This window comes from Panulirus ornatus, chromosome 3, assembly GCF_036320965.1.
Source record: "Panulirus ornatus isolate Po-2019 chromosome 3, ASM3632096v1, whole genome shotgun sequence".
NCBI lineage: Eukaryota > Metazoa > Arthropoda > Malacostraca > Decapoda > Palinuridae > Panulirus > Panulirus ornatus.
Genome location: NC_092226.1, coordinates 16,547,521 through 16,570,493, shown reverse-complemented (window position 1 = coordinate 16,570,493; position 22,973 = coordinate 16,547,521). Strand labels below are relative to the sequence as shown.

The window sequence follows — 22,973 nt, the reverse complement described above, 5'->3', positions numbered from 1 at the left end:
TTGAGGGAAATCTATTTTTCTGAGAAAAACACCAAAAACTGCAGGTAATAGTTCAGGGTATTTTTCGGCTCAAAAAACTTTTTATTTGAAAATTGAAATATAACATATTCAAACACTTCTATACTTGGAATAATCCTGGAAAATATATCATAATGCTCTCAGTCACCGATAGATATCACAGTAAATACATGCAAATTATAATTACTTTGAAAGTTACTTCATTTGACAGCTTAATTAAAGGTCATAAAGACGACTAAACGATATTCTAACCTCAGATCTGTATTCATCGTGAAAAATAATCCTTATAATGAGCTTTTAAAGGAAATCTATTTTCTGAGAAAAACATAAAAAATTGCAGGCCTCAATCGCTCAAAATCTCTCGCTCCATCCTCCCATCTCCCATTGGCTCCCCCATTCTCATTCTTCCCTCCATTTCAGACACATACATCTTCTTTGTTAATCTTTCCTCACTCATTCTCTCCATATGTCCAAACCATTTCAGCACACACTCTCCGCTCTCTCAACGACACTCTTTATTACAAAGCATCTTTCTTACCATCTTATTACTTACTCGATCAAACCACCTCACACCACATATTGTCCTCAAACATTTCATTTCCAACACACCCTTCGCACCGTCTTACCTATAGCTCATGCATCGTATCTGTATTATGATATAAGTACTGCTATACCTTCAAACATACCCATTTCTGCTCTACCAGGTAACATTCTCTCTTTCCACACATTCTTCAGAGCTCTCAGAACTTTCGCCCCTTCACCAACTCAATGACTCACTTTCGCTTCTATGGTTCTATTCGCTGCCATGTCCACTCCCAGATATCGAAAGTGAAAGCACTTCAATTCCTCCAATTTTTCTCCATTCAAATTCACACATCAACTAACCTATCCCTCAAATCTGCTCACCCTAAGTACTTTGCTATTATTCAATTTTACTCTAAATTTCTTCCTTTCACACATCCTTGTAAGCTCCTTCACCAACTTCTGCAGTTTCACACTCAAATCCACCACTGCTGTTCTGTCATCAGCAAACAACAACTGACTCACTTTCCGGGCTCTCATCCCCTGCAGACTGCATACTCGCTCCTCTTTCCAAGACTCTTGTATTTCCCTCTTTCACCAACCCATCCATTAACAAATTAACAAGCATGCTGCAGACCATCTTTTACTTGGAACCATCCACTCTCCTCTCATCCTACTCGGACACATGCCTTACACCCTTGATAAGAACTTCTCACTGCTTCTAGCAGCTTTCCTCCCACACCATATGGCCATATGGCCTTCCCTCCCACACCTTATGGCCTTCCACAAGACATCTCTATCAACCTTATCATATGCTTTATCAAGATACATAAATGCCACAACATAAAACATATTACAGTTTTTACAAGGTATTCTGTAAACACAGCCCGCAGAATTTTCTGATAAGTTTTTGTTTGAGATATTCTTTATACTTTTGTTGTTGCTGAAGGTTACATTTACATCAAAAGTTTTAAGCAATGTGGGAGGTAATGTTAGCGTTCCTGACCGTGACGCATTCACGGACCGCGCAGGGTCCAGCGCATAGGTTTGAATTTTTGTTGCAGTAGTCGGTCCACAGTCAACCCAGCTGTTCATCCACTCCTAGGGGTTGGTCGATAAAATGAGATGGCCTTGATCAGGGCCTCAGCTGCCCGTGCCGTCTCATCTAACGTGAGAAAAAGAACTAAAAGATTCTTGGTATCAAGGGGAGGTTTGGGTTTAACTCTTATAAATCATTTCTTTGCCAACTTAAGCGATTCATCAATGAAAGATCTAGGATGCTTTAACTCGGATGCAATAGAATATATCTTCTAAAACACATCATCAATGAATTCCGGATTGCATATATGTCAAGCCCTACGGAACATCGACTGGAATGTTAATGGTTTAACTCTGTCCTGTTGAGCTGAGTAATAATGTATATATATGAACAAACATTGGTAGGTTTTCTGTATATGCTAAACTTAAACGTGTTTCTGTCCCTATGAATCATGCAGTCTAAAAATGGTAACAAAATCATATACCACTTCCACACTAAAGTTGATAGAAAATACTAAATTGTTAAGTAAAGGAAGAAATGTTTATAAATTTTCGTTTGTTGGCCAAACACAAAGAACATCTACATACCTAAACCAAATTACCTTAGAGGATAAGATATCCCTTAGTAATTTTGTTTCAAAGAATTCCATGTAAAGATTACTTCATACTAGTAAAAGAGGGTTACTCCATCGCCGTACCAAATTTCTAAGCGTAATATTCTCCATAGGGAAAGAAACATGTTTAAGTTTAGCATATACAGAAAGCCCACTAATGTTTTTTTTCTTCCTTAAGGCATTACGGATATGCAGATCGGAATTTATTGATAATGAGTTTGAGAAGATATATTCTATTGGATCCAAGTTAAAGTATCCTAGCTCTTTCATTGATGAATCGCTTAAATTAGCAAAGAAATAATTTTATAGAGTTAAACCCATATCTCCCCTTGATACCAAGAATCTTTTAGCTCTTCCTTTAAGTGATGATTCTACATTACTTCCCAGGTTGCTTAAATCCTTTAATGTAAACATAGCCTTCAACAATAACAATACTATGAATAACATCTTAATCAAAAACTCACCAGAAAATTCTGCAGGCAGTGTTTACAGAATACCTTGCAGTAAAAACCGTAATACGTTTTCTGTTGGTCAGACTGGTGAGGATCATTATGTTAGACTTACACAACATAAATATAGTATAAGAACAGGACGAGAATCAAATGCTTTGTTTAATCATGTTAAGAATTATGACTATTATATTGACTGGTGTAACGTTAATTCAGTTATTAACTGTTAACTCCTTTACCATGAGAAATATCACTGAATCTTCTATGATTAAATACACAAAGAATTGCAATATTAATATTAGTGAAGTCTATAAAAACTGGATAGCTTTCTTCTCGGCAAGATATGTAAACAGTTCCCATTCCTATCCACATCATAAAAATTTTTATGACAGGCATGATGCCACACCTGGACACCACCATCCGGTAACGCTTGTTTCCGAATAGCGTCTTAGCTACGTCTCTTCCTTGTATATGAACTGACTGTTCTACGTTTTCTATCTCATTCTTGTATCTCTCCTGACGATGTGATTATTACACGAAAGTGCACATGGGAATTTATCGTGCTTCATTTTCCACGTGGTTTAATGCATATACTATATCACGCGCACCACTGTGACTTCTTGCAATATATATATATATATATATATATATATATATATATATATATATAACGTGGCCCAGCCTAGAGACTAGTTATGCACTTATAATCCTCGTAACTTGAGCGTAAATCAGCGACAAGCTTCGTGTTTATTTACGTCACCTGTTCACCCGAGCCCTGGTTGACGGAGGGTAGTCCTGTGCGAGTGCGTGATGGAGAGTGAATTCTGGTGTTCCTCTGCTTCAGAATTAGGGTCCATCACCGTTCCATCCACAGGTCGCGTGATGTTATATAAAACACTCGGTGTTATTATATCAGGCAGTCACTATGTCTCAACCCCGCACCACCACCACCACCACACGCTGCCATGGATCATGTTTTTTCCTCGAAGTCAACTGTTGTGTTGACAAGGGGAATCAGTGAGTATGAGGAAAATTACCAGTGTGAGGTGGTGATTGAAGGTAGCGGAGGAGACACCACAATATTGGCCTTAACGTACATTGTTGTCATGGTTCCTTGGTGCCACAGTTGGTCGCCCTGTTGCTTCTTCCCTACGATGCGAGTACCCGAGTTCGATCCACGGAACGGCAGACACTGTGTGTGTGTCAACAGATCGCGTCGTATCCCTCTGGTCTGGGCGACCTCATCAGCTGAAAGCTAAGGTCAGTTGGACCGTTAGCTTGAACCTCCCAAGTGTCGGCCTTGATCCAGACTTGTCAGCGGTACTGTCTCGAGGCATGAAACTGACCGGCGGACTGCACGTAGATAGATAGATAGATAGATAGATGATGGGTAGATAGACAGATAGATACTAGGTTTTGATATCACTCTGACACATCTATGCACCGTAAACCCCTCGTCACCGAGTTTCACCGCATCTCCAGTATACCATCGCAGTAAATAATTCACATAATCCCCCAACTACATATCTCCAGACCTACATATGTACCACATCCTCTGCTTTTCATCACTCCCTGTATATATCTACACTTACCCCTCCCGTCTCTCCCTAAGCATACAGCAGCTGGTTCTATACTTCACACCACAACCCCGCGCCCACTGTAGGAACAGCCACCCACGGCAGGGAGTGGGTACAACAACGCTCCCTCTCACACACATGACGGGATGACTGATGTAGGGACACACTGCTGCCTGGCGAGGTGGCTGGCTGGAGAGGTTCACATGACATCTGATGTAGCCAGCCACTGCTGGCTGGCTGACTGACTGGCTGGCTGGCTGACTGGCTGACTAGCTGGCTGAATGACTGGCTGACTGGCTGACTGGCTGACTGACTGGCTGGCTCACTGGTTGACTGGCTGGCTGGTTGACTGGCTGGCTAGCTGGCTGACTGACTGGCTGGCTGGCTGACTGGTTGACTGGCTGGCTGGCTGACTGGCTGGCTGGCTGGCTGGCTGGCTGGCTAGAGACGTGTGCAAGCGTTTACTCCTTCCTGGAATCGAGGTAGCGTTGACACACTTGTAGGCTTGATGACCGTCACGTCCATGACCCAGTTGTAGTCTTGACCACCACAACGTTGACTCGGCCGTCGGATTAACCAACACAGCGTTGATACAGTTGTAGTCTTGACCACCACAGCGTTGACACTGACTCGTCTTGGTCATCGCAGCGTTGACAGCTGTAGTCTTGACCTTTTCACAACCTTGGTCATTACAGCGTTAGCACAGCTGTGGCCATTACAGCGTTAACAAAAATAAGTGTGGCCATCACAGCGCTGACACAGTTAATGTGGCCATCACAGCGTTGACACAGGTGCTGTGGCCATCACAGCGTTGACACAGCCTCTGTGGCCATCACAGCGTTGACACAGGCTCTGTGGCCATCACAGCGTTGACACAGTTGCTGTGGCCATCACAGCGTTGACACAGTTGCTGTGGCCATCTCAGCGTTAACACAGTTGCTATGGCCATCACAGTGTGGCACACTTGCTTTGGGCACCACAGCCTTCACACAGTGCTACGACTATCACGATGTTAACACAAATGCTGTGGCCATTACAGCGGTGACGCAACAGCTGTGGCCAATCGCTGTGGCCATCAGAGAGTGCCAGTTATACCAAATCCAACCACTAGAATGACATGTTCTATCCCTGGGTTGTTACAATGGGTGTTATTAGCCTTACCACAACAGTTCTCGGTTATAATCTCATTTGGTGACACTTTACAGTCTCTCGCAGAACAACGAAGCAACAACTTAAAAAGTTTCCTTCAAAAGCAGCCCGTTTTCTATAAGCGTTACGTCGATCCGACAATGTTACCAGCACGGAATGAAACCCTTGCCACGCGCCTGCACAGATTAATGGTAAACTCGCTGATCATAATTGTCCTGATGTGTCTTTACTACCTTAATTACATCCAGTAAAGGTTATTCAATACAAAGATGACACTAAGTGAGACCTCTCTTAGACGTGCAGTTTAATTGGCTTAGAATTATTTCCTCGTTATATATATATATATATATATATATATATATATATATATATATATATATATATATATATATATATATATATATATATATATATATATATATGGAGGGAACGAGGAGAAGAGGGAGACCAAATTGGAGGTGGAAAGATGGAGTGAAAAAGATTTTGTGTGATCGGGGCCTGAACATGCAGGAGGGTGAAAGGAGGGCAAGGAATAGAGTGAATTGGAGCGGTGTGGTATACCGGGGTTGACGTGCTGTCAGTGGACTGAATCGGGGCATGTGAAGCGTCTGGGGTAAACCATGGAAAGCTGTGTAGGTATGTATATTTGCGTGTGTGGACGTGTGTATGTACATGTGTATGGGGAGGGTTGGGCCATTTCTTTCGTCTGTTTCCTTGCGCTACCTCGCAAACGCGGGAGACAGCGACAAAGTATAAAAAAAGAAAAAAAAAAAAAAAAAAAAAAAATATATATATATATATATTTTTTTTTTATACTATTCGCCATTTCCCGCGATAGCGAGGTAGCGTTAAGAACAGAGGACTGGGCCTTTGAGGGAATACCCTCACCTGGCCCCCTTCTCTGTTCCTTCTTTTGGAAAATTAAAAAAAAAAAAAAAAAACGAGAGGGGAGGATTTCCAGCCCCCAGCTCCCTTCCCTTTTAGTCGCCTTCTACGACACGCAGGGAATACGTGGGAAGTATTCTTTCTCCCCTATCCCCAGGGATATATATATATATATATATATATATATATATATATATATATATATATATATATATGTATATATTATATATATATATATATATATATATATATATATATGTATATATATATATATATATATATATATATATATATATATATATATATATATATATATATATATATTTTTTTTTTTTTTTTTTTTTTTTTTTTTATACTTTGTCGCTGTCTCCCGCGTTTGCGAGGTAGCGCAAGGAAACAGACGAAAGAAATGGCCCAACCCACCCCCACACACATGTATATACACACGTCCACACACGCAAATATACATACCTACACAGCTTTCCATGGTTTACCCCAGACGCTTCACATATAATCCACGAGAGCTGGGGTTTCTGGATATTCGTGCATGTAAGCAGGAAGACAAGAAGAGAGAGGTAGGTAGTATGTTTGACGAGAGGAGCCTGGGTGTTCTAACTCTTAGTAACACTAATAAGCCTGAATGTAAGGTAGAATGGTGTGTAATGTTCGATGGGAAAAGTCTGGGTTTAATGTCATGTGAAAGCGAAGGACTGGGGCGGAACCTCTGCTAGAGGAGGAGGAAGTTTGGAACTGTGTTAAGGAATGTAAGGAAGTGAATTTAAGATTGGTGTAATGCAGGTATACTATGAGAGGTAGGTAAGTGTCGGTGCTTAAGTACCTGATAGCAAGAGGAGTGAAGAAGAGAGGAGTGATTTTTAAGGAGGAGCTGAGAGTGTGCTTCAGTTGGTTTGATGCAAGGGATCGAAACTTGGTGCTGGGGGATTTGAATACAAGTGTGAGTGATGTGCCAGTGGAGGGTATAATCAGGAGGCTGAGGTATCCGGTGCCAATGAGAAAGGGGAAGAAACTGTCGAATTACAAGTCGAAAGAGGATGAAAAATTGTGAACACTTGGATTAAAAGTGCATACATAAGTACTGGGCATACATAAGTACTAGGCATACGTATGTACTGGGCTTACATAAGGACTGAGCATACATAAGTACTAGGCATACATATGTACTGGGCTTACATAAGGACTGAGCATACATAAGTACTTGGCATACATAAGTACTGGGCATACATAAGTACTGTATAAGTATTTCCTATGAGAACATGTATCATCCGTCATGCTTCATCTGTCACCTTTCACCCTCCAGTCATCATCCATCAGATCCTAGTGATCATCCCGTCACACGTCATCCATCAGTCATCAACTCCCAGTCATCATTCGTCATATGTCATCCATCACTCTTCAACTCCCAGTGATCATCAACAGCTAATTAACAGTGAACCATCATGAGATAAGCCAGGCAACGCTGAACCATTATGAGCCAGGTAACAGTGAACCATTATGAACCAGGTGACGCTGAACCATTATGAGCCAGGCAAAAGTGAACCATTATGAGCCAAGCACTAGCTAAAGATTATGAACTAGGCACACCAGTGAACCATCATGAGCCAGGCAACAGTGAAATCCCAGCCTGTGAGTAACAGTGAACCACTGCCATCCAGGCATGGTATAACAAACCATTAACCGTAAGACAGAAGTAACCCCTTACCCCACAGTGATGAAAGGGCAAGAGTAGTTTACATTAGCATAGTGTGTACAGTTTATTCATTACGTCTTCATTTTGTTCCGAGTTTGTAAATATCTTAACTCCAGAACTGCTGTGGTGGTTCTGCCATCGGAAACATCTTCAAGGTAAGTGTAAACGAGGGTAAGTTTCTGTTGAGCAATGTTACCTCGTTAACCATAATCATTCTACATTTCCACTGTCCTTTCTTCATTGATGTATATCTCAAGTCTAATCTTTTAATTCATCTCTTCCTAAAAATTGAAACATCGAACTTCACGTCATTTCAGAGCCCGAGTGTCAGACAAGGCACCAAGTACCACCCCAGTCTGGGAAGATCAGCAACATAGTTGGCAACCGAAGTCTCCAGAACAGTAAATGCTTTGCATGAGACAGTAGCCAGGACAGGAGGACCCTGGCATTAGTGAGTATAAAGTACCAGACTACAGCAGCAGCAGCAGCAGCGGCAGAGAATGAGGTCTGTGAACTTGACACACGAACGACACGAGTGGCAGGACACATCTCAGGTCGCCTCAGTAAAATCTGGGTAACAGCAGCACAGCAGCAGTAAGACAGACAAGAACAGCAACAGCACAAAGCTAACAGCAACAGCGCTATCAGCGGTGGAGGTGGCCAGGGATGACCCAAGTGAGGGAGGAGGAGGAGGAGGAGGAGGAGGGAGGTGGTGGTGACCGCATCCAGCAGGGGATCTCCCTCAAGATCAGCCCCGTCAGGAGGCTGTGTAGGTACGTCCCAGTCCTCATCCGTAGCAGAGGAACAAGGTCTGAGTGAGCCACTAACACTCTTGTTCTTCAGGATGTTTCCAAATCCCAAGCCAAAAAAAAAAAAAAATAAAATATGAATACACAGCATGCATATACGAGCGTGTCACTGGGCATTGATGTCGACTGACCCGGCAGCCAGTGGTGACCAGCTTCCACTGAACCTACAGGATGTTTTACCTGTCGTAAAAAATGGAAGCAGTTTTCAAGGTATTGGGGCTACGCCTCTGACCATCATCCACCACAGTATGGTACAGGTTGTCAACAATGGGATGTAAGGTCCATGTAATCCTGAGTCACCGGTTATTGCTGTTGTTAGTCATGATTTAATTAATATGGTGATTAGGTAATGACTTCCATTTGCTATAAGTTAATGACTTCCCATAGTTTACTACTTAATGACTCCCCATAATATTTCAAAATTAGATTTAAAACCTTATCACAATGACCACGTAACAACTGCCCAGGTTAGCCAGTTCCCACCACTCCAGAGACAACAGTTAGTGTAGATCTATGGTACCCAAATCCCAATTGTTCGTTAAACACCGGAGATTAGATTTACCTGCGTTAATCATGCAGTAACCAAGCGAACAAGGAAAACTTTTCATTACACTACAAGCAGCTGTAGTTGTTCTGCAACACAACAGAGATCTGGAGGTGGTCAGTACACAGTCTGTCCGTGCAGTGACGGTGAGTATTAGGTCATCAATAAAAATCATCATTATTATACGGTCATCAACTGATATACCAAATAAGACGATTATCGTAAACTTCTCACTTTGGTTGATAGGAATTTTTCTTTTGTATGAAAACAGTGAGTAAATGGCGGGGGGAAGTATCTTACACTGTCTGTGACGCAGGGTGGACGCAAGTGAAGAGGAAGCAGCGGTTGAGACAGAGTGCGTCGCCGCTTGTCCTCTAGTGCTGCGACATCTGTGTACACCCCTCACTCCGTCGGCCAGGTGGGTGAGCTACTGCACACACTGCAACGTAGCCATTAGTCACACCCACACCTCACCTGCCAACCCAGGGGTCATTCTCGGCCTTACCACAGAGTCCATCATCACATGGCACCTCATCGGTCACATCTAATCTTGCACAGGGCCTACCCTCACCTGACACCTGAGGTCAGGTCATATCCATCATGATCATAATGGCTTCCAGTGAATGACGACGTTTCAGTCACCACCATCCATCTACCGACTGTTGGACACTCTCTCTGCCAGTATATACCAACAGTGACACTCTATATACCAATCATCTGTATAATCATCTTGCCACACCACACTCTTTTCCACCACAATAAATCCTGGCTGTGGATGATGATATACCGACACGCAACACCTCTTAATTTGCTATTACACTCCACTTGAGTATGATACACCATCAGGAGCCTTATATATACATAATTGTTTCTAGAACTTATTAGCTATTAAAATTAATGAGTATTTAAGATAAAATATCTTTCCCTGAGGCCAAGACTTCCCCAATCATTACCGTTTATTTCATCCCTTGCGACCCTCAATCTCTTCCTCCCCTGCTCACCTCTTCCCTTTCAACTCACGACTTACACCGCCATCAACACACACAAGGGGGAGCGGGAGGTTACTACAGAGATTAGTAGTTGTTTAAGACGGGGGAGACGGAGCTCAGGAAGGGGTGAGCTCCCTCGGCACATATCAATTTGCTGTTCATAACCGCCGGTCATCTTATACAAGTAAATACACACCTGCTTCTTAACTGATGTTTTGTCATCCTCGTCTTCATGCAGCTTGCAAGATGATTGTTCTGTTTGTGTGTCATTGTGCACGAATGGCTAAGTCTTGCACTTCTTAGCTTGCGCTGCGAATATCAAGGAAATTCTAGTAGTAAAATATATAACACGGGTGAAAGTTAAGGAAAAAAAAATGACAAGTTTAGTTAATTGTGATGTGCGCATTGAAAGGACAGCAGAATGAATACCAAAAGAAACGATATGATAATACCGACTGAGGAGCTTCAAAAGACTGGTTTCTGAGGAGTGAGTAAAGAACTAGAAGATATGTAAAGTGGAAGTAAGTGAAACTTGCTAATTGAGCGTGAGGGATGAGAGGTCTATCAGAAAATGCCTCTATAGTCAGTACAATTACCTTTCCCTACAATGTGTATATCAACTTCGACAATAACTGAACGGCAAGAAAATATCAAAACAAAATGACTACATTGAATAGTAAAGACAGGGAATGGAATTCTGAAGAAAAAAAGTGAGTCATGAAGAATAGTAAACTCACATCTCGGTAACTGGTTACTCCCCGTTCAGCTGTTGTGGCTTACAGCTCATTCCAGATCCACCCCTCTACCTCAACTCGGCCTTAACATCACACTGCACTGTTCCGGACCGGCCGCTAGTAATTCTCAGAACACGAAGGTCGCTATGACAGGGTTATCAATGGTCTAGATAACGCATTTTTGGAGAGACGGGAAAACCCAGAGTACAACCTAGAAATTTGTTACCGGGACAGTGTGCCCCTGAGAGAAAGTTTTTCCTTCTTCAAAACTCACTTTTCTCTCCAGTGTTTGTTTGTCCCCTGAGCTTCGAGAGGATACCAGCATGAAGGAAGAAGGTTAAATGCTCGTCCAGGAAAGCAGTATGGTAATGACGAGTTACATTGAAAATTATCCTTTACAGAAGACACGAGTGATCCTCCGCCACCACAACTATACAAAGGTGATTCCCGATTTCTACATTATGGTAAAAAAAAAAAAAAGCTAGAAAAATACCAAATCGACCTCTTGCATTTAACTCCTCCAGGAAAAAGTTCGTCAGAAAATCCAGAGCGGAAGCTAATTCCTTCTTGATATCATGGGCCAGTAAAACTATTTTTTTCTTTTTTTGTATCCATGATAACAATATTTCTAACAGATTGGTCTGAAACTTCCCGAACGAACAAATAGAAGTATCACTTGATAGTACTTGGGTATGTTATCACATCGAATTCTCTAAGTAATTAAGCTCTTCGCCTACATGCTTTTCAGCTCAGTTGCCAGCCAGTTACCATCACAATTCCTCGGTATATGGAACATCATTTTTGCACAGCCCAGGCAACAAAGAAAATGTATATAGCTTTATATAAGTACTGTATATGAATTATACATATAATGTATGTAGTTTCACATGGAAAGCGGAACACATATTCTTGGAATCACAACATGACTACTTAGTAAAATGTATAATTATATCAAGCCGTTAACGGGTATGCATCGTACTCCTGGCAGTGTTGCAGTTGAATATCAATTCACCTGACAATTTTATAAGGAAACTAAGCTGATATTTACTATCTCTCTCTCTCTTTATATATATATATATATATATATATATATATATATATATATATATATATATATATATATATATATATATATATATCCATGGGAATAGGGGAGAAAGAATACTTCCCACGTAGTCCCTGTGTTGTTGAAGGCGACTAAAAGGGGAGGGAGCGGGGGGCTGGAAATCCTCCCCTCTCGTTTTTTAATTTTCCAAAAGAAGGAGCAGAGAAGGGGGCCAAGTAAGGATTTCCCTCAAAGGCTCAGTCCTCTGCTCTTAACGCTATCTCGCTAACGCGAGAGATGGCGAATAATATGAAAGAAAAGAAAGATATATATATATATATATATATATATATATATATATATATATATATATATATATATATATATATATATATATATATATTATACTTTGTCGCTGTCTCCCGCGTTTGCGAGGTAGCGCAAGGAAACAGACGAAAGAAATGGCCCAACCCCCCCCCCATACACATGTATATACATACGTCCACACACGCAAATATACATACCTACACAGCTTTCCATGGCTTACCCCAGACGCTTCACATGCCTTGATTCAATCCACTGACAGCACGTCAACCCCGGTATACCACATCGCTCCAATTCACTCTATTCCTTGCCCTCCTTTCACCCTCCTGCATGTTCAGGCCCCGATCACACAAAATCTTTTTCACTCCATCTTTCCACCTCCAATTTGGTCTCCCTCTTCTCCTTGTTCCCTCCACCTCCGACACATATATCCTCTTGGTCAATCTTTCCTCACTCATTCTCTCCATGTGCCCAAACCACTTCAAAACACCCTCTTCTGCTCTCTCAACCACGCTCTTTTTATTTCCACACATCTCTCTTACCCTTACGTTACTCACTTGATCAAACCACCTCACACCACACATTGTCCTCAAACATCTCATTTCCAGCACATCCATCCTCCTGCGCACAACTCTATCCATAGCCCACGCCTCGCAACCATACAACATTGTTGGAACCACTATTCCTTCATACATACCCATTTTTGCTTTCCGAGATAATGTTCTCGACTTCCACACATTCTTCAAGGCCCCCAGAATTTTCGCCCCCTCCCCCACCCTATGATCCACTTCTGCTTCCATGGTTCCATCCGCTGCCAGATCCACTCCCAGATATCTAAAACACTTCACTTCCTCCAGTTTTTCTCCATTCAAACTCACCTCCCAATTGACTTGACCCTCAACCCTACTGTACCTAATAACCTTGCTCTTATTCACATTTACTCTTAACTTTCTTCTTTCACACACTTTACCAAACTCAGTCACCAGCTTCTGCAGTTTCTCACATGAATCAGCCACCAGCGCTGTATCATCAGCGAACAACAACTGACTCACTTCCCAAGCTCTCTCATCCCCAACAGACTTCATACTTGCCCCTCTTTCCAAAACTCTTGCATTCACCTCCCTAACAACCCCATCCATAAACAAATTAAACAACCATGGAGACATCACACACCCCTGCCACAAACCTACATTCACTGAGAACCAATCACTTTCCTCTCTTCCTACACGTACACATGCCTTACATCCTCGATAAAAACTTTTCACTGGTGGATGTGCTGGAAATGAGATGTTTGAGGACAATGTGTGGTGTGAGGTGGTTTGATCGAGTAAGTAATGTAAGGGTAAGAGAGATGTGTGGAAATAAAAAGAGCGTGGTTGAGAGAGCAGAAGAGGGTGCTTTGAAATGGTTTGGGCACATGGAGAGAATGAGTGAGGAAAGATTGACCAAGAGGATATATGTGTCGGAGGTGGAGGGAACGAGGAGAAGTGGGAGACCAAATTGGAGGTGGAAAGATGGAGTGAAAAAGATTTTGAGTGATCGGTGCCTGAACATGCAGGAGGGTGAAAGGCGGGCAAGGAATAGAGTGAATTGGATCGATGTGGTATACCGGGGTTGACGTGCTGTCAGTGGATTGAATCAGGGCATGTGAAGCGTCTAGGGTAAACCATGGAAAGTTGTGTGGGGCCAGGATGTGGAAAGGGAGCTGTGGTTTCGGGCATTATTGCATGACAGCTAGAGACTGAGTGTGAACGAATGGGGCCTTTGTTGTCTTTTCCTAGCGCTACCTCGCACACATGAGGGGGGAGGGGGATGGTATTCCAAGTGTGGCGAGGTGGCGATGGGAATGAATAAAGGCAGACAGTGTGAATTGTGTGCATGGGTATATATGTATGTGTCTGTGTGTGTATATATATGTGTACATTGAGATGTATAGGTATGTATATTTGCGTGTGTGGACGTGTATGTATATACATGTGTATGGGGGTGGGTTGGGCCATTTCTTTCGTCTGTTTCCTTGTGCTACCTCGCAAACGCGGGAGACAGCGACAAAGCAAAATAAATAAATAAATAAATAAATATATATATATATATATATATATATATATATATATATATATATATATATATATATATATATATATTTTTTTTTTTTTTTTTGCTTTGTCGCTGTCTCCCGTGTTTGCGAGGTAGCGCAAGGAAACAGACGAAAGAAATGGCCCAACCCACCCCCATACACATGTATAAACATACGTCCACACACGCAAATATACATACCTACACAGCTTTCCATGGTTTACCCCAGACGCTTCACATGCCTTGATTCAATCCACTGACAGCACGTCAACCCCGGTATACCACATCGCTCCAATTCACTCTATTTCTTGCCTTCCTTTCACCCTCCTGCATGTTCAGGCCCCGATCACACAAAATCTTTTTCACTCCATCTTTCCACCTCCAATTTGGTCTCCTTCTTCTCCTCGTTCCCTCCACCTCCGACACATATATCCTCTTGGTCAATCTTTCCTCACTCATTCTCTTCATGTGCCCAAACCATTTCAAAACACCCTCTTCTGCTCTCTCAACCACGCTCTTTCTATTTCCACACATCTCTCTTACCCTTACATTACTTACTCGATCAAACCACCTCACACCACACATTGTCCTCAAACATCTCATTTCCAGCACATCCATCCTCCTGCGCACAACTCTATCCATAGCCCACGCCTCGCAACCATACAACATTGTTGGGACCACTATTCCTTCAAACATACCCATTTTTGCTTTCCGAGATAATGTTCTCGACTTCCACACATTCTTCAAGGCTCCCAGAATTTTTGCCCCCTCCCCCACCCTATGATCCACTTCCGCTTCCATGGTTCCATCCGCTGCCAGATCCACTCCCAGATATCTAAAACACTTCACTTCCTCCAGTTTTTCTCCATTCAAACTCACCTCCCAATTATATATTAAGGCAAAACAGTTGATACATTTTTTTTTGGGGGGGGGAATATATTGAAATTTACCACATTGAAGGCACGTTAAATATTTAGTAGGCACAGTCAGTATATCAATAACAATGCAAAATGTTAAAAAAAGGAATGTAATTCACCATACACACACTGACTACATCCTAAACACAGCAGAAAAGGTTAAGCATCTGCAGCATCTAGGAATATTGTCATGAGACGGCCAGTGAGACTGCTTGTGGGACGGAGGTATGTACATGATCGGTAAAGGGATGGACTCAGAGCAAGCAGTTGGTTAAAACTGCTGAACAGGTGGTATGTGAGGTGGGAAGAGGTATTTTCCTCACCAAAAGCACCTTAAACCTCTCCGGATCCTGGGTATTCTCCCAAAGTTCGTGGGACAAACCATCTCAGGAGAAAAACGTTATGGACAAATGAATTTCTGAAAGTTTTATTGAGCTAATTAAAGCAAACTGGAGGACTTTGAGGGAGCAATTCATGAAACGCTAAAGGAAATACATTAAGAGCTGGGTGCCAGGGACCCATGGAGGCAGAAGTGAGTCATAGGGTGGTTGAGGGTGAGACGGTTTTGGGAAGAATGTGTGGAAAGAATGTTATCTGGGAGAGCAAAAATGGTTATGTTTGAAGGTATAGTAGTCCTATCAATACTGTGAGGCATGGGCTATTGATATGGCTGTGCAGAGAAGGGTGGATGTGTTGGTAATGAAATGTTTAAGAACAGCATGTCATGTGACATAGTTTGATTAACAAATGAAAGGTTAAGAGAGATAAATGGTAATAAGAAGAGCATGGTTCAGAGAGCTGAAAAGGGTGTGCTGAAATGGTTTGAGCATATGAAGAGAGTGAGTAAGGAAAGATTGACGAAGAGGGTATATGTGTGGAGGGAACAAGAACAGGGAGACCAAGTCGAACATGGAGGGATGGAGTGAAAAAGACTTTTGAGTTATCAGGAGCTGAAAATGCAGGGGGTGGAAAGGTGTGCAGGGGATAGAGTAAACTGGAATGTGATATACTTGGATCAATGTTTTATCAATGGACTGAACCAAGGTGTGTGAAGCATCTGGGCTAAACCATGGACAGATCTGTGGGGCCTGGTTGTGGATGTGGAGCTTTTGTTTCAGTGCATTGCACATTACCGGTAGAGAATGGATGTGGCCTTTCTTCATCTGTTCCTTGACCTACCATGCTGATGTGGGAAAAGGCAATCAAGTACGAAAAAAATATAGTAAATATACTGTATCATAAAGCCATTCATCTTTACTAATCACCTTACAAGCAGACTCATGTGAGTATCTTGGCAGGAGTAATCGCAGTGGGCGTGAGTCAAAGCCAAGCTTGGACACACTGCAGAGCTGTATCAAAGGCAGGCCATACTGGCACCGGTGCTTGTGTTCACCGGTTCAGATGCCTTTCATCACAGAAAGGGAGCTGCTGCCACTGCTTTCACTTACACCTGCCCATCGCTTCATCATTCTTGTTGTCACTAATTCTGCTCAAAGGTTGCGTATGGGCTGCAATTTCTACCTTTAGTTACAAATTTCACACATGCAATTTGTATTGCTTATAATATTAATAAGATGATACAACACTTACATTTATTAGTTATGAGCAAATGGTAAATAAAATCTTTATTCTTTACTTTATCTGTTAGTGATAAATGTGCATAAATAAAATTTGTATTCTTAACTTCACCAGTCAATAATATATTAGGAGTTACTGAATGCTGAACTAAATAATTCATAAAAATTCACCACAAATTGCAATCTTACATGGTCATTAAGTATTAAGACACTAATAACTCTTCAAAATTCACCCTCCTGAATAATTCTCCATAAGTTCCTCTCTTGTTAGCACTAACTGCCCTCATTAATGCAGCTTAGGTTCAGTGGTGGTGGGTGGCGAGTCCCTGATGGAGGCATTGTATATCTCCCAGAACCAACTTGGGCTACGGCCATGCCTGCAGAGCCCTAGTGAACCTTCCTTGGCTTTTATCAAGTATGAGATGGCCAAAGCCAAAGTGAAGCGAAGGGAGCGAAAGGGAACATTACCAACCATCCTCAACGGTGGACGCATCCAAATCGGCATGGTACTGGTCAGTGTGGGAGTTTGTAATATTACCACCACTTTCTGTTTGACATCTTATTGCACATGCAATCTATGTACTGGAATTGACAGTAGACAGAGTAATGTACAAGCATCAGATTTATGTAATCTGATCCTATCAAACAGTTAATGTATTTTATTCCTATATTACAGTATATAATGATAAAAGAGGAGAGCTTTACTGGAAGTTATGGTAATATGAAATAAGAGTAATATTCATATCTCTCTATATGTACTGCATATATAAAGAAGATTTATAAATAATCTATAATTTCCTTTCAGATCTACCAAAAGACACAGATGCTCTACTCAGGCTTCCCTCTCACCAGCTATGGTTGTATGAAGCAAGATTTTCTCAAATTCATTTCAAAATACACCAAATATGACTTCCACCATAAAACCCCCGTCCCTCATAAGCCTATGCTGCAGCCTCCAGATCAAGTGGATGTTGATACATAGTACTTTTAGTCCATAAGTTTTATTTACAAATTCCCCACACTAGATACAAAAATATTTATCATTAAGAATCATGGGTGTACTCAGGAGTAACAATACAGTTTATATTCAGGTCTGTCAATCAGTACAATGCTACTGGAGTCTACTTGCACTAGGTTACAAGGTGACTGAAAAGTCACCTTTGGTGGGGCTATATCATCAGTTGACAAAAAAGAGTACAGTCTCATCAAAGAACTTGCTTCAAAGTCCATCCAGACCCTGCTACTAAGGGTAGCATAGCCTTTGAGCTGTAAGAGCCCCTGGAAAAAGGGTCATGGGTAATATTAGGACCATTTCAGAAAGGGATCCTTGGGTAATTTATAATAAATAGAAAATAAATAAAATCATGCTACACACTTTTGCCTTTTTAGATAGAGAATTTAATGGGCTAATACTACGGCCCATCTACAAACTTTCACTTGATAGTCTAAGTCAACCTTTGATACTCAATGAATCCCTCTTCAAACAGATCTTAATGTGTACAGTTCTTCAAGAGATGTAGGGATGGAACAACCAGAAGACATGAAATCAATTTAGCCAGAAAAAAATGTGAGGAAGTGCTTCTATAACATAAATTTGGTTAAAGAATGGAATTCTCTGACTGAAGATGTGGTTATTAATGCAAACACCATACAGAAACTCAGTACTACTTGTATGAAAAAAATGTGAGGAAGTGCTTCTTTTTTTTTTTTTTTTTTTATACTTTGTCGCTGTCTCCCGCGTTTGCGAGGTAGCGCAAGGAAACAGACGAAAGAAATGGCCCAACCCCCCCCCCATACACATGTACATACACACGTCCACACACGCAAATATACATACCTACACAGCTTTCCATGGTTTACCCCAGACGCTTCACATGCCTTGATTCAATCCACTGACAGCACGTCAACCCCTGTATACCACATCGCTCCAATTCACTCTATTCCTTGCCCTCCTTTCACCCTCCTGCAGGTTCAGGCCCCGATCACACAAAATCTTTTTCACTCCATCTTTCCACCTCCAATTTGGTCTCCCTCTTCTCCTCGTTCCCTCCACCTCCGACACATATATCCTCTTGGTCAATCTTTCCTCACTCATTCTCTCCATGTGCCCAAACCATTTCAAAACACCCTCTTCTGCTCTCTCAACCACGCTCTTTTATTTCCACACATCTCTCTTACCCTTACGTTACTTACTCGATCAAACCACCTCACACCACACATTGTCCTCAAACATCTCATTTCCAGCACATCCATCCTCCTGCGCACAACTCTATCCATAGCCCACGCCTCGCAACCATACAACATTGTTGGGACCACTATTCCTTCAAACATACCCATTTTTGCTTTCCGAGATAATGTTCTCGACTTCCACACATTCTTCAAGGCTCCCAGAATTTTTCGCCCCCTCCCCCACCCTATGATCCACTTCCGCTTCCATGGTTCCATCCGCTGCCAGATCCACTCCCAGATATCTAAAACACTTCACTTCCTCCAGTTTTTCTCCATTCAAACTCACCTCCCAATTATATATTAAGGCAAAACAGTTGATACATTTTTTTTGGGGGGGGGAATATATTGAAATTTATCACATTGAAGGCACGTTAAATATTTAGTAGGCACAGTCAGTATATCAATAACAATGCAAAATGTTAAAAAAAGGAATGTAATTCACCATACACACACTGACTACATCCTAAACACAGCAGAAAAGGTTAAGCATCTGCAGCATCTAGGAATATTGTCATGAGACGGCCAGTGAGACTGCTTGTGGGACGGAGGTATGTACATGATCGGTAAAGGGATGGACTCAGAGCAAGCAGTTGGTTAAAACTGCTGAACAGGTGGTATGTGAGGTGGGAAGAGGTATTTTCCTCACCAAAAGCACCTTAAACCTCTCCGGATCCTGGGTATTCTCCCAAAGTTCGTGGGACAAACCATCTCAGGAGAAAAACGTTATGGACAAATGAATTTCTGAAAGTTTTAGTGAGCTATTTAAAGCAAACTGGAGGACTTTGAGGGAGCAATTCATGAAACGCTAAAGGAAATACATTAAGAGCTGGGTGCCAGGGACCCATGGAGGCAGAAGTGAGTCATAGGGTGGGTGAGGGTGAGACGGTTTTGGGAAGAATGTGTGGAAAGAATGTTATCTGGGAGAGCAAAAATAGTTACGTTTGAAGGTATAGTATCAATACTGTGAGGCATGGGCTATTGATATGGCTGTGCAGAGAAGGGTGGATGTGTTGGTAATGAAATGTTTAAGAACAGCATGTCATGTGACATAGTTTGATTAACAAATGAAAGGTTAAGAGAGATAAATGGTAATAAGAAGAGCATGGTTCAGAGAGCTGAAAAGGGTGTGCTGAAATGGTTTGAGCATATGAAGAGAGTGAGTAAGGAAAGATTGACGAAGAGGGTATATGTGTGGAGGGAACAAGAACAGGGAGACCAAGTCGAACATGGAGGGATGGAGTGAAAAAGACTTTTGAGTTATCAGGAGCTGAAAATGCAGGGGGTGGAAAGGTGTGCAGGGGATAGAGTAAACTGGAATGTGATATACTTGGATCAATGTTTTATCAATGGACTGAACCAAGGTGTGTGAAGCATCTGGGCTAAACCATGGACAGATCTGTGGGGCCTGGTTGTGGATGTGGAGCTTTTGTTTCAGTGCATTGCACATTACCGGTAGAGAATGGATGTGGCCTTTCTTCATCTGTTCCTTGACCTACCATGCTGATGTGGGAAAAGGCAATCAAGTACGAAAAAAATATAGTAAATATACTGTATCATAAAGCCATTCATCTTTACTAATCACCTTACAAGCAGACTCATGTGAGTATCTTGGCAGGAGTAATCGCAGTGGGCGTGAGTCAAAGCCAAGCTTGGACACACTGCAGAGCTGTATCAAAGGCAGGCCATACTGGCACCGGTGCTTGTGTTCACCGGTTCAGATGCCTTTCATCACAGAAAGGGAGCTGCTGCCACTGCTTTCACTTACACCTGCCCATCGCTTCATCATTCTTGTTGTCACTAATTCTGCTCAAAGGTTGCGTATGGGCTGCAATTTCTACCTTTAGTTACAAATTTCACACATGCAATTTGTATTGCTTATAATATTAATAAGATGATACAACACTTACATTTATTAGTTATGAGCAAATGGTAAATAAAATCTTTATTCTTTACTTTATCTGTTAGTGATAAATGTGCATAAATAAAATTTGTATTCTTAACTTCACCAGTCAATAATATATTAGGAGTTACTGAATGCTGAACTAAATAATTCATAAAAATTCACCACAAATTGCAATCTTACATGGTCATTAAGTATTAAGACACTAATAACTCTTCAAAATTCACCCTCCTGAATAATTCTCCATAAGTTCCTCTCTTGTTAGCACTAACTGCCCTCATTAATGCAGCTTAGGTTCAGTGGTGGTGGGTGGCGAGTCCCTGATGGAGGCATTGTATATCTCCCAGAACCAACTTGGGCTACGGCCATGCCTGCAGAGCCCTAGTGAACCTTCCTTGGCTTTTATCAAGTATGAGATGGCCAAAGCCAAAGTGAAGCGAAGGGAGCGAAAGGGAACATTACCAACCATCCTCAACGGTGGACGCATCCAAATCGGCATGGTACTGGTCAGTGTGGGAGTTTGTAATATTACCACCACTTTCTGTTTGACATCTTATTGCACATGCAATCTATGTACTGGAATTGACAGTAGACAGAGTAATGTACAAGCATCAGATTTATGTAATCTGATCCTATCAAACAGTTAATGTATTTTATTCCTATATTACAGTATATAATGATAAAAGAGGAGAGCTTTACTGGAAGTTATGGTAATATGAAATAAGAGTAATATTCATATCTCTCTATATGTACTGCATATATAAAGAAGATTTATAAATAATCTATAATTTCCTTTCAGATCTACCAAAAGACACAGATGCTCTACTCAGGCTTCCCTCTCACCAGCTATGGTTGTATGAAGCAAGATTTTCTCAAATTCATTTCAAAATACACCAAATATGACTTCCACCATAAAACCCCCATCCCTCATAAGCCTATGCTGCAGCCTCCAGATCAAGTGGATGTTGATACATAGTACTTTTAGTCCATAAGTTTTATTTACAAATTCCCCACACTAGATACAAAAATATTTATCATTAAGAATCATGGGTGTACTCAGGAGTAACAATACAGTTTATATTCAGGTCTGTCAATCAGTACAATGCTACTGGAGTCTACTTGCACTAGGTTACAAGGTGACTGAAAAGTCACCTTTGGTGGGGCTATATCATCAGTTGACAAAAAAGAGTACAGTCTCATCAAAGAACTTGCTTCAAAGTCCATCCAGACCCTGCTACTAAGGGTAGCATAGCCTTTGAGCTGTAAGAGCCCCTGGAAAAAGGGTCATGGGTAATATTAGGACCATTTCAGAAAGGGATCCTTGGGTAATTTATAATAAATAGAAAATAAATAAAATCATGCTACACACTTTTGCCTTTTTAGATAGAGAATTTAATGGGCTAATACTACGGCCCATCTACAAACTTTCACTTGATAGTCTAAGTCAACCTTTGATACTCAATGAATCCCTCTTCAAACAGATCTTAATGTGTACAGTTCTTCAAGAGATGTAGGGATGGAACAACCAGAAGACATGAAATCAATTTAGCCAGAAAAAAATGTGAGGAAGTGCTTCTATAACATAAATTTGGTTAAAGAATGGAATTCTCTGACTGAAGTGAAGATGTGGTTATTAATGCAAACACCATACAGAAACTCAGTACTACTTGTATGAAAAAAATGTGAGGAAGTGCCTCTTCTGCTCTCTCAACCACCGCTCTTTTTATTTCCACACATCTCTCTTACCCTTACGTTACTTACTCGATCAAACCACCTCACACCACACATTTTCCTCAAACATCTCATTTCCAGCACATCCATCCTCCTGCGCACATCTCTATCCATAGCCCACGCCTCGCAACCATACAA

At 41.5% G+C, this 22,973-nt stretch overlaps 3 protein-coding genes across 8 annotated transcripts in view; 2 read left to right on the top strand and 1 right to left on the bottom strand.

Annotated features, from left to right (window-relative positions):
• Positions 1–19,308, top strand: part of LOC139760803 (uncharacterized) — a 29,324-nt gene extending 10,016 nt beyond the window's left edge. The window contains exons 2-6 of one of the 3 annotated variants that reach the window (XM_071684436.1): positions 8,278–8,733; positions 9,630–9,731; positions 16,697–16,894; positions 17,271–17,481; positions 17,781–19,308. In XM_071684436.1, the coding sequence (XP_071540537.1) occupies positions 8,627–8,733; positions 9,630–9,731; positions 16,697–16,894; positions 17,271–17,481; positions 17,781–17,957 (795 nt within the window). In that variant the 5' untranslated portion in view covers positions 8,278–8,626 and the 3' untranslated portion in view covers positions 17,958–19,308. Of the gene's footprint in view, positions 1–8,277; positions 8,734–9,629; positions 9,732–16,696; positions 16,895–17,270; positions 17,488–17,780 lie in introns of all 3 variants that reach the window. The other 2 variants (XM_071684427.1, XM_071684446.1) reach the window with 2 other exon arrangements.
• The window catches only part of LOC139760788 (zinc finger HIT domain-containing protein 2), a 79,854-nt gene that overhangs the window by 14,021 nt on the left and 42,860 nt on the right, over positions 1–22,973 (bottom strand). The window contains exon 7 of one of the 3 annotated variants that reach the window (XR_011715408.1): positions 10,499–10,611. The exons of the other annotated variants lie outside the window; for them this stretch is intronic. The gene's annotated coding sequence lies outside the window, so the exon portion shown is untranslated. The remainder of the gene's footprint in view (positions 1–10,498; positions 10,612–22,973) is intronic. 3 annotated transcript variants of the gene reach the window in all.
• On the top strand, positions 20,517–22,791 carry LOC139759725 (uncharacterized). Of its 2 annotated transcripts, none has more exons than XM_071682132.1 (3): positions 20,517–21,017; positions 21,394–21,604; positions 21,904–22,791. In XM_071682132.1, exons 1-3 carry the CDS (start codon positions 20,923–20,925, stop codon positions 22,078–22,080), a joined length of 483 nt encoding a protein of 160 aa, XP_071538233.1. In that variant the 5' UTR covers positions 20,517–20,922; the 3' UTR covers positions 22,081–22,791. The 2 variants fall into 2 exon arrangements, with proteins under 2 accessions (XP_071538233.1, XP_071538226.1); XM_071682125.1 differs by having other exon boundaries at positions 21,394–21,610.